Genomic DNA, 12,110 nt, shown 5'->3' with positions numbered 1-12,110 from the left:
TATAGCTTGTAGGAGTGAAAAATGAGGTAAATACACCACAATTGATGGGAAACCAGTTTTGGTAAGAGACTGTGGAGACGCTGTAGGTTCAGAAGGGGATCCGCAAGTCCAGAGGCAACGATCCCTAATCCCTTACTGGGTGCTGGGATAAGGGTGGTAAACCACAGACATGACTGATTGCTCTCCCTACACAGTGTTTCCTGCTAGGGTTTTTGGAGACAAACTGCTGCACTGAATGGACAGTGATCTGTCCTTGTAGGGCTTTTTTTTTATGCTCATGTTGGATGAAGGAAATTTTTTCTTTTTTTTCCCAACCTATTAAAAAAGTTATACAAGGAAATTTGCAATTCTTGCTGTTTTGGGAATAGACACCAAAGCACTTAGGGAGGTGAAAGTCAAGGCTTTCCTGGAAAATCAGGTTGGCTTGCATCAGGATGGTTGTGACCCAATCTCTTTCCATGTGTGTGCTGGCAGTTGCATCCCCAGGTGATGAACTGGTCAGTGGAATTTGCTTCGTGAGGGCAGTAGCATGTAAGTGGATGTGGAAAAAATGCTGCCTCAAGTTTGAATTGAGCCTTTGTGGAGCCATGCCCCAAAATCTTTTGGGGTAAGTAGAGGCTTTCTGTGAGGGAAGCTGAGAGCACAAGTAGTAATAGCAACATTTGGCTGTTTGTAAACATTTTTTACTCTTTTGAAATGGAGCTGTAAACTTCCCTGTATGTTTAAAATTGTTGTCCAGGCAACAATTCTCCCATTGTTTAATGTTGAAAGAGACATGGTTTCTCTGGACCGTCTCCTGGAAGAGCCTTTCACTGCAGTAGAACCAGTAGTGATTTTTGGCCAATTACTTCAGCTTCTTGTATAGTTTTTCTGTCTCCTTGTATTTGATTTGCAAAGCTCTTCCCTTGAAACCGCTTCTAACATCCAGAGATTTAAAATTAAAGCAGGAAATGCTACTGAATTTGAAATTTCAAAACCTCCTGGTTTTGATTGTATAATTCCATGACATAAGTTAATAGTATTACATTTTAACCAGTAGCTTTCTCCTGTGTGCTAAACTCTTTGCAGTGGAAGTACAATCTAAACTTCAGTTTTGCTTTCTCAGTATGTACTGCAAGAACACCCCTTAAAGGCACTTCAGGAGTTTCCAGATTACAGGTTGGAGAAAAATGACATTTTTGAAGGCTAGTAGTTCCAGTCAAAGCTTATCAGATTATTAAAATCTTTCTTCTTTTCTTTTCTTTTTGGAGGATGGAAGAAGTTAGTGTTATCCAGCATTCCTGCTGAGTATATAACTTACTGCCACTTCTGATCTTTGAAGAGAGATTTATCGCTTCCTGTGGCAATACTGAATACTCAAAAGGTACTCATTGATTACTTGATCCTTGCCTACCTTCCATATTTATTAATACTCTTCTCTCCTTCCTGCCAAAGAGTGACTGCTGTTGACTCCTGCCTGCTCTGAGCTACCTGGAGCATTACATGATCCCAGAGTACTTTATGCTTTGCTCCTGTAGTGTGTGTCCTGTTAAAGCAGCTGCATCCTCTCCTTGTCCTCCCGACATTTTGACCTACATGAAGAAGAATTTGTGAGCTTCCATGACAGTATGATGGAGCTGACTATGAAATATTTAATGTCTCACTTGCCTGACATGACATCTGTAATGGTTTTGGAGACATCTGCTTTGAGTGGCTTGTGCATACAAATCCTTAGGGATGATTTCTCCATCTCCACCACTGAAAGGAGTGAGATTGAATGTTTGTCCTGCTGTGTTACCAGTTGGATCTTCCTGGTTAGAAGTGCTTGATCCAGTGCAGTTGTTGGTCAGTATGGTGTGCTGCCTCATGAAACAGGCTGTCCAGTGCTGGCAGCCAAGGGAGAGTTTTCATCTGCCTTTTGGCACCTTTCCTGTTGCCTATCAGACAAGATACAATTTCTTGTTGCCATCCTGGAGAAAAGAGGATACAGTAGCCCTTAGTACTTCAAAGACAGATCTTTCCTTTTTTATTAGTTTAGATTTACTCACTGTGAACCTGGGTTTTCTCCTGCAATTTAAAAAAAAAAGTAGTGAGGTCTCTTGTCAGTACTGCTTCCTTCTTGTCCTACTGAAGTCCCTACAGGAGTCTTGTCTGATGTGGATCTTTGTACTTCATAGCACGTGTGATTCTCTGTCTCCTAAACAATAAAACACAGTATGTGTGCTTTTTTAATGCTGTTCTCTTCAATACTGGGTGGATATCCACCACTCTGAAAGTGCAGGTCCCCAGTAGATTGCCAGGAGTTACTGTACATCTGTTCATATGCTGAAGAACTGATCAGTATATGAGAGCTTGCAGAAGTGTTCCAGGGCCTCTACATCTTGTGTGGAAGTGAGAGCTGAGACCAGTAAATCTCAGTCCTAGGAGCATCATGGTTATAACAGCATAGATGGAAAAATGTCTCAGTGTTTTGTGTTTGAAGTTTAAGTATGTCCTTCATTTTATGTAGTGCCAGAGAATGGTAAAATAATTTTGGTTGGATGGGACCTCTTCTGGTACCCTGGTTCAGCCCCTGACTCTGGCCCTGCAGGGCCAGCACTGATGCTAGATGAGATCAATTAGGCTTGTATTTAGGAAGTGTTTTTGTTTCCACAGCATCTCTGAGCAACCTACTCCAGTGTTTGATCAGTCACTGTTGTAGCTGGTCTGTTGCACTTGTCCTTTGACTCTCTGCTTCCAAGAGTATGGCTCCATCTACTCTTTGCTTCCCTTTGGAGGTAGGAGTAGGATCTCCCCTTCTCTTCTCACAGCTAGCTCTGTCATTCTGCTGTGTAGGTCTTGTATTCCAGCCACCTCATTGTTCTGGCAGCCTTCTGGTGTGTTTTTTCCCATGTGTTCTGAGCTCAGCAATGGACATGTGAAGCACTTTAAATTTTCAGTTTACGCCTGTTTTCCTTCAAGCTTATCAAACATTGCCCATATGTCAAAGATCTGATGGAATGCAAATTCATGCAAGGTATTTTATGCCAGAAGATACACCAGGCATTTAACAGAAGTTTGGTATCATCTCTGCAGTAAAGGAGAGTAGAAGTGACTTGCTCTCCCTTTAGGACATTCCCTTGGAGTGGATCAGAACAAGAATGCCTTGCATTTTTGGAGCTCCTTGGATTGTACATTAGTAGGTTGATACTTCTTGAGTGGTGTCCAAGCAGCTTCAAAACATCTCATTAAAAACTCCAGTAACATTTCCTTAATCAGAATCAATACCTTGTAAACAGAGAGGGGCAATGGCTGTGCCTTGCATTAAGTCACCACCAGTGCTAATCTGCAGAGATCCCTGTGAAATGTTCTCTATTTGTGTTGTCTTCAGTGTAGAAAAGAGCTGCAATTACTGGTATGTTTTCTCTTTCCCCTCATAAGAGTTTGGGTACAATCTTTATTTAAAACAGCTTTCTTTACTGTTAAATCATTTGCCAAGCAGAAGATTAGGTTTGAAAAATAGAAGAAAACTATTTCTTGATTCAAAATTTCAGGAACCCCAAAGTGGATAAACAGATGCTTCTGTTCAATTCAATGTGTTGTCCTCTTGTGTGTGTGACAAAACTTCTAAGGTGGTAATATTTCACGTGGGTGGTGTTAATTTTGTATCAAGTGTCTTTTGAAGGGAGAAGATCTCTCTTGAGGCTTTTCTTCATTAATTGAAAAGTTTGTAAAGTTCAGGAAATCTTTTCCAGTGTTGCACAGCACAAAACCTGGCAAGGATGCAGCTTTCATCAGCAGTCTTAGTATGCCCTTAGCAGTAGAGCATACCACATGTGTCCTCTGAGCATCCTCTTCCCTGGTCATGGCCTGTATGTAGCATTTGTGGTTTTTGCAGAGTGAGTGTTAAATAAAAAGAGATAATGCCACAATTTTTTTAAAAGCTCACTATCACTGAGCATCCACAGCTCCAACAATCCTCTTATCAGTAATGGTTTTTGAAGCTGGTAAACAATTAAAAATAGACTTGCCATGTAATAAATGCAGCCAGGACCCAAACTTGAGTGCCTTGTACTAAATAAATGACAGAAGAACCTGGAGGGGAAGCACTTAAATTCAGAGGGTGTGAAATCCAACTAGTGTGAAATCCAACACTGCTTGGCCTTCATTACTGAGTGCAGCAAGAATACGTGCCTCTCTTGAGAATCACTCCTCTGGACTTCCTCACCATTCCCAGGGTTTTTAGCATGTGTGCACACTGCAGACTGACAAGGATTACAGAAAGGAATGATGTGCTGTCTTGTAAATACTTTATTTCTGTCAATGTGGGTATTTTAAGCCCTTAATTGATAAGGGTAATGAAGCTTGCTTCAGTGTGGAGAGAGGCTTGTCTTCCTCAGGGTGGCAAGGTTAGAACTGTGTTAGAGCTGATTTTGTTATTTGATATAAGCAGTATATCCACTGCTGAATTGACAGTGTGTAAGGAGTGATATTTGCTCTCATTTACACCTCTTCAGCAATAAAAACTCCTTCAGTGTGTGATGTGCTATTCCACAGCACAGGACAAAGAGGCCATCTGAAGTAGGCAGAGCTGGCTCTAGAATGTCATATTGCACTTGTAATCTGACGTGAGGCATGCAGAGCTTTAGGTTGTCAGAACTGTAAATGCTAAAGAGTTTGAGAACAGGTAGTTAGAGAAGCTTGTAAAATTAGTTCAGTCATCCTAGTGAAAGTGTTAAAGCTGATTAAAATATTCCTTCAGTTTTGCTTATGGCTCTTTTGGTAAGTGGAGGGGTCCTCAAGCAGTTACCAGTAGTGCTCTGTTAGGGGTGTGGGACTACACCTTTGTTAAACAAGCATTAAATATTGAACACTGCTTTTATTTCCCCCTCCCTGTCCCCCCACCCAACCCCCCTTACCTTTCTGTTTTATGTAGTTTCACTAGTTCATCTGTTCTGTTCCAGAGTGAGTTCTGACCTCAGGAGCTGCATGAAGAATAGCCAGCATGAAGAGAACAAATCAGTCCAGGCAGAAGTGCAGAAGCGTCAAGAACATAAATGTAAATTGAGGGGGTTGAAAGTGTGGTATGTGTTCCATGCTGAGGCAGTAGTTTCCTGAACATAAAGCTTAACGTTGTGCTAGTAGAAACCCTTTTGCCTTGCTTCTCTTTTGGCTGCCCTTAGTGTTGGGGCATATCAGAGACCTAGTCTGGATTGAAATAAGTATCCTTGGCTGGGGGAGTTCTGGCCTGGATTGGTTTCCTGACCAGTAGCTGCAGTCTTGAAGGTGCTTGTGCAAACATGAGGAACAGTTGGGCTGATGGAGGCAATGAATGGGCAGTTTAAAGGCAGGGATGGTTTCTTTGCAGAGTGGGTGTGTTTGGAAATGAGACCTTACTGCTTTCTGGGAGACAGGGGTTTTTTTCTTCCAAGATTGAGTGCCTTTGTGGGATTTTGGGGTTTTTTTGCTTCATTTGCTTTGAAGGTTGATTGTAGCACTTTTAGGGCTTGGTGTATGAGAATATTTGGAATACGAGTCCAAATGAATTAGGGGTGTGTGTAAAACAATGAAGCTTCTTAAAATTTCAGCATGAGGGTCACTTTAAAGGAGTCACCTGGGTTTGATTCTGTTTATGTCTGCTCCAGCACTTACTAATTCAGACTAACTTTTCTGTGACTCAAAAGCAAGGTTGTCTTAATTTAGGCTCTGAGAGTTTGTCTTGTCCACCACCCTTCTGCCATAGGTGCTTTCAAAACTCTTCTGGAATTTCCTGTTCCTGCTGCAGCAACAGTAAACTGCACCTCTGTGTTTGATAGCCTGACATTAGGTTAACTAGCACTGACTTTAGTTTTCCTTATGTGCATCAGGGTGTGATTTGTGAGGTGACTAATAGTGCATGGGCAGCTGTTGTTCATGGGGTAGGACCCAAGTTACCATCCCAGTGATAAGCACTTCCTGCTCCTCCAATTTGAAGCCTGAATTCCCTCGTGCTGGTAGAGTATCACTACTTAGTGAGTACCTGTGCAAAGATAAAAGAAATAGCTGTTCCCCAAAAGTTTATTCTTGGATGCCTGTTCATCTAGGTGAAGCCTTGGAGGAAAACAAAATCCAGATACTTATTATGAAGTCTCTAGAATGCCATGAAACTTGTTGCACAGGTCTTTTTTCAGGTGTGGGAGTGGCTGGTGTTGCCATTTTGGTATCATGCAACCCTACATCAGATGGCCAAAGAATCCTGGTCTGCTCAGACTTATTTTGAGATATACCTTTTTCTGCTGTTAGCTGTTTGCCAGTAAATTAAATGAAAGCCTAAATTAATGTGTGATGGGAGAAATGACCAGAAATACTTGATAAAACTAAGAATCTTTTACAGTATCTACCTACAGTATAAGGCTTCACTTTTTTGTAGCAATGGATTTTACAGGCTGTTTAACCTGAAATAATTTTTGATTTTCAATTTAATACCTTCAAGTATTCTGATGGTCTTTCATCAGCTTCTTCATCACTTTTACATTATGAAGACCTGTGAAAGGGAGGGACTGATTAGTTTTATGATCTAACATCAGCTAAAAAGAAATTCCTTTGTGACTGGTTCTTTTAAAGTGTAAGTCTTATTGTATTCTACACCTGATTAGATTGCATGTTTGTCCTTCTGAAATGGACTGTCAGGTTAGCAAAACATGATGACTTCCTTACTACATTAAAAAGGGAAACTTTAAAAAAAATTATTGATAAGAGTATATTTCACTTGCATTTCCTAGCTTTCAGTAGAGAATTCTCTGAATGAATAAAGACCTAGTGTCATCTAGTGAAATGCACTAGCAGTTATTGAAAGACGTAGTGAAAAAATAAAACTGAGATTTTAAGGAATGGTCGATAGGAATTGAAGGAGAAATTAAGGAAGAATGGAACAAATTTTAAGAACATTAACTAATTTTGTCCCTATTACCTTCTCATTAGACTTTAATTCTCCGAATTTAAAATAAAAGCAAGGAAAAAAACTATTCTAGAAATAAAGCTGAAAATGCTTTCATCAATCTGCTTTCTTCATTAAGGCTTTCCTTGTCAGGTTACAGGATATCCCAAGTGACTTGAATATGTGTGGGATTTGTTGTCAGTAACTGCAATGTTTTTTTTATCTTTTGTTTCACAATGCAAGTTTCAAGCAGTTGACATTATTGTATCTGCTTTCCTCTCCGTTGTAGGCTGCAGCTTATTACAGCAGAATTAGCAGTATTAGTTCTGGAAGAGCCATGATCTGGGGCTTTCTGCCACTGTCAGGTGCAAGGATTAAGAGGGAGCTTGTTCAGCAAACAGCTGAGGAAAGATGTGGAATTGAGTTTCCTTCTGCCTGGCTGGGGGCCCTGGGTATATACTCTGTTTCCATGTCTTGCATGGGCTCCCTGAGTTTCTGATCCAAAGTGAAAGGTCAGCTTTATTCTGAGTAATTGCAGGAGATCACAGGTGTGTGCTACTTGCTGACTGAAAAATAGGGGTCAGTGCTGATTGAAGCTTCTCATTGCTTCGTGTCATTTAGTGAGGCACAATGAAATTGGAAAGAGCTCTGCTGGGATCCCTGGGCAGCAGTAGCAACCAGGAGGATTTCTCCTGTAGGTTACAGGGGGAGCAGGGGAAAAAAGAAAAAGGAGGAAGCACAGAAATGGCACAAGATGCATTTTGATTCTAACACTGCACCAAGCTGGCTGTGGGGAGGAATGTCCTGTAGCCAGGGACTGGCTTGGCTGTGCCCTTGAGAGTTTGTAGGGGTGGAACATCTGGGCCAAATTAGTTCTCAGTTGAGTTCATTATGGTGAATTATTCTGTCAGTGTGAAGGAAAAAAGCTGAGAGCAGCTCTTTGGACAGTGAGTGCTGTGTGTAGCTGTCTTACAGAGACCATGAAACTATTACACAGGTTAAAAATCTGGTCTCCTGTCTTGTTAGTAAGGAAAAAGTGGATTCTCTAGATGTCAGTTTATTGTAGGGATCCACTTAAAAGCTTTGAATCACTCCCTGAACAATGTGCTCTTCTTGCCCTATTTAGACCAACCTCTCAGCACAGACACCTTGGTTAGGTAATCACCAACGCTGACTGTCTTCTCTGACCCCCTCACAAGGTCAGCCCTCAAGGAAACCATCCTTCTACAACTCTGAATTTTCCAATTGCAGTTCTCATTCCCACGGCTGGTTTATGTATTTCTTGGGGCATAATCTTGACAGGCCCCTTTTCATGCAGAGGAAAAGCAAAAATGTTCATTAACCTGTGGTAAAGTTTGCTTTTTTACTTCTAGTTTTCTTGTTTTTCCTTATGCCCTCCAAGATGCTGAAATATTTTTCAGAATAATTGCTTAATAGTAGGTTAATGAGACTACCTTTTTGTTTTCATTTAAATGTGCAGTAAATGTTTGTCCATTTTACTCTTCTTGTTTGCTTTCAGTACCAGTGTTGTAAGTGGCAAGGAAGAAATGAGAAAACAGCTGGAGATGGGCGTAGCAGTCATAACCAGTGAATATGGGAATGATTGCAGTAGCCAAATGAAAGCCTTAAGCTTTTACTATGAGAAAATTACTTAGTGAAAGAAATTTACCCAATGTTTTAGTTTCTCCTGTTGGTAGTAACTCTTTGGTGTTTTGCATGTGAAAGGCACAGCTGGCCTGTTTGGATGTATGTCTGTCTGCTTTAGAGTAAGTTACGCTCACACCATGTTCATCTCTCATCAGGGCAGCTCTGCTGGAGGAAATGGAAAGGCTGCCTACCTGTTAAACTGCCTTATCTCGGGCTGTGCTTAGCTGGGAGACTTTTCAGGGAAAAGATAGGGCTGTTTCATGGTGGGAAGGAGAATGGCCAAGCACTCCTGCAGTTAATCTGCATCTGCTCATGCCCTAAAATACTTACACAGACATGTGTGGACTGCAAGCAGGGGACAAAAAAGTCTGTTGTCTATAAACCCTGTTGGATATGTATTTTTTTTTCATTCTCTTGCTTTAAGTGGCATATACAGTGCATAACTGCAGACTCCTAGTTGAAGTTTTTGTTTATTCATTTATTCAGCTTTCAAAGGGATTCTCAGGGAATGCAGGAGAAACATAAGTCTCCTATGTTTTAACATTAGGATTTATTTCCACTCCCATGTAATTTTTAATAAGTGGCTAATCTACAAGTGTCAAAGCCATGTCAGTTTTTGGGTGGGATCTATGTGTAGATTGACTTGAATTCAAGGCCTGAATATGCTGCAAGGTGATAGGGTTGTTTGCACTAATGCAGCTGCTGATACTTTGCATTATTTTATGAATATCAAAAATTTACTGACAGCATTTGGCTTCAGTGTGTCTATTGGAGTTTTATTTTTTTTTTCCCCTCAAGTGCGTATTAGAGCATTAAATGCGTCACATTTAGTGTGTGACACATTTCAATTGCGTTAGTCTCCCAGCAGTTTTTATTGAGACTGTGCCTTGTTTGGTAAAAGTACATATTTTTGTGTAATTTGGTACATGAAACTTGATGCAGTTCAGGGTTCCTTAATTTTAACGTGCCTGAGAGGCAGACTAATGCTTCTTTGATAGTAGCTTTATTATAAATAACACTAGTAAAAAAATAGGCACTGGCACTAACCATCCTTGTCTCTGGGTTTGTACTTTCTGCATTGGCAATGACAGCAAGTTGTTTTTAATGCTTCTACAGTTCCCTTCAGTACCTAAAGGGGCTTCAAGAGAGCTGGAGAGGGACTTTGGACAAGGGCATGGATTGACAGGAAGGGGGGAATGTCTTCCCACTGACACAGGGCATGGTTGGATTGGATTTTGGGAAGAAAGTGAGAATATCTGGGCTGAGACTCTCCTGTGCTGTAGTCAGCAGGACAGCCGGCCCTAAATGACTTTCTCTCAAGCAACCTTTTGGTTCCTTTCATTAGAATGACGTGTCACTTGTGTGAAATGCACAGCACTTGGTATTTCTGCTTGTTCCAGCTTTTTAGATGGGCTGTCCATGAGCTGTCTGAGCAAGCTTAGGTCTGTTGTTTGGATGTCACAGCTCCTTACCTGGCTAATTGGATTGTGACAGTGCACTGAGCTGTTCGGTGTCACGGTGTCTCTCAGTAGAGCCTGCTGGGTGAGCCCATGTGTAAGGGCTGGCTTGAGCTATTAGTGGGAATTGTGTTTTCAGGTCTTCTTTGATTTTTTTTTTTTTTGGTCGTTCTCCTTATTATGAAATATTTTCTTTTGCTTTTTTTTCCCGTCTCCATTTACTGCATCTTTTAACCTGCTGCTTTGTTTTCCTTTTTAGATTCAGTCTTTGTGGAACCGAGCTGTTGGTGTAAGGTAGCAGTAACTGGTAGGAAGAGAGCTGGAGACAAAAGCCAGAAATAAAAAGTTGTGAGAAACTCTGCAGTTTTTATTCCTGGTGTTCTGCTATAATGGTCTTAGTTATAGCAAATGGCACATGTCCTCCAATAAATACAAAACTTGCCTGTGAGACTCACTTCATGAAAAAGAAGAATTAGGGTTAAGAAAAAAAATTAAGTAAAAGAAGTAGCCAGTTGTTCAAGACAGAGTGATTGAGAAGTGACATGGACAGCCAGTGCAAAGCTTGCTGCAGCAGAAATGGAGTCTTACAGAGAGTTTATTTAACAGGAAAGCACCCATACATTTTCCTCTCAAGTTTAGGGTATATCCTGTGTCATCACCCCGCAGCTGAAGAATTTTGAAATTTGTAAATCCACACTTCTTCAGTGGAAATCTCAGCAGTTTCCTGAGATTTTTCAACTGTCCAAAGCATCAAGTGAGACTGCTCCTGTATATTTCTGCAATTTTATACATTGTTATTGTGACATTTAGTATATTGTGACATTTCCCCTGTGGCAAGAGTTTGGTTTAAAACCAGACATTTTCAGATGCACTAACTTGGATGGAAAGGAATGGACTATAGTGGATACTTTGGAATAAGCAGGAGTAAGTGCTGATCCATGTGCTGAGTGTTGGAGGCCAGGAAATCTGGGTCAGCAGCAGGACGCAGCAGCAGGCAGGGACAGTGGAAGTGGCAGCGTCAGGATGCAGCGTGTACTGGGACAGTGGAAGGGACAGGCAGGGATAGAGAGGTGACATGGAGGTGACAGGGTCAGGATGAAGTGGTGGGCAGGGGACAATGGAGGTGATGGGCAGGGATGGAGGGGACACGGAAGTGGCAGGGTTGGAGTGCAGTGACAGGGTCAGGATGCAGTGCAGGCAGGGATAGAGAGGTGGCACGGAGGTGGCAGGCTCGGGGTGCGGTGGCACACAGGGATGGCAGTGACACGGAGGTGGCAGGGTCGGGCTGCGGTGGCAGGCAGGGATGGATGTCACGCGGAGGTGGCAGGGTCGGGCTGCGGGGGCAGGCAGGGATGAGGTGACACGGAGGTGGCAGGATCGGGGTGCGGTGGCAGGCAGGGATGGCAGTGACGGAGGGGGCAGGGTCGGGGTGCGGTGGCACGCAGGGATGATGGATGTGACACGGAGATGGCAGGGTCGGGCTGCGGTGGCAGGCAGGGATGGCAGTGACACGGAGGTGGCAGGCTCGGGGTGCGGTGGCACACGGGGCTGGAGGCGGCGGCCCCAGCCCGGTGCAGTGCCGGGTCTCGCCGCTCGGGGGCGGCCGTGCCCCGCCGTGTAAGCCCTGGCAGCCGGCGACAGAAACGGGGTGGGAGGTGACAGAGGGACAGGGAGCAGTAGCGGGGTCTGAGATTCTTTCCCGGACGGCTGTAAGAATCCATCCATTGCTTTCACGCAGGTACACCCCTCACTGTGAGTGTCTTTAACCTGAGTCTTGCTGCAGGCATTTCCTTGGTCTCCCTGTACACCTGCATTCCTAGGCTGGCAAACCTCCTGACATTGTGAGCCATATGCCAAAGTCTTCGTGTATGCCAGTGTCCTGTTCCTTGGCAGACACAGGATTTTCTGCTTTACAAGTCAGAAGTGGTGCTTTCCTACTACTCCACTATAGACTCATAGAGGATGCTGGCGGATTTTGGCCTGTTGGCTTGCTTTCAGGTGATTTAATGACGTTTTTACCAGCTGGTATTGACAGTGAATGTGAAGGTCCTTGTGAGGGTCCCACCTCTGCTCAGAGCTGCCTGTGCTTGTATCAAGGTTGCAAAACTCTGCTCAGCACCAAAGTTGCATTA

General features: G+C 42.8%; 1 protein-coding gene across 5 annotated transcripts in view; it reads left to right on the top strand.

Moving 5' to 3' along the window:
* The window catches only part of CTCF (CCCTC-binding factor), a 31,294-nt gene that overhangs the window by 3,504 nt on the left and 15,680 nt on the right, over positions 1-12,110 (top strand). For 2 of the 5 annotated variants that reach the window (XM_041400499.1, XM_041400501.1), the window contains 2 exons: positions 1,251-1,363; positions 4,923-5,017. In XM_041400499.1, the coding sequence (XP_041256433.1) occupies positions 4,964-5,017 (54 nt within the window). In that variant the 5' untranslated portion in view covers positions 1,251-1,363; positions 4,923-4,963. Of the gene's footprint in view, positions 1-1,250; positions 1,364-4,922; positions 5,043-12,110 lie in introns of those variants that run through there. The other 3 variants (XM_041400500.1, XM_041400503.1, XM_041400502.1) reach the window with 3 other exon arrangements.

Source organism: Onychostruthus taczanowskii, unplaced genomic scaffold (assembly GCF_017590055.1).
Source record: "Onychostruthus taczanowskii isolate IOZ18803 unplaced genomic scaffold, ASM1759005v1 scaffold18, whole genome shotgun sequence".
Lineage (NCBI taxonomy): Eukaryota > Metazoa > Chordata > Aves > Passeriformes > Passeridae > Onychostruthus > Onychostruthus taczanowskii.
Note: the sequence above shows the minus strand (reverse complement) of the source record. Positions and strands in the feature narration are given on the sequence as shown.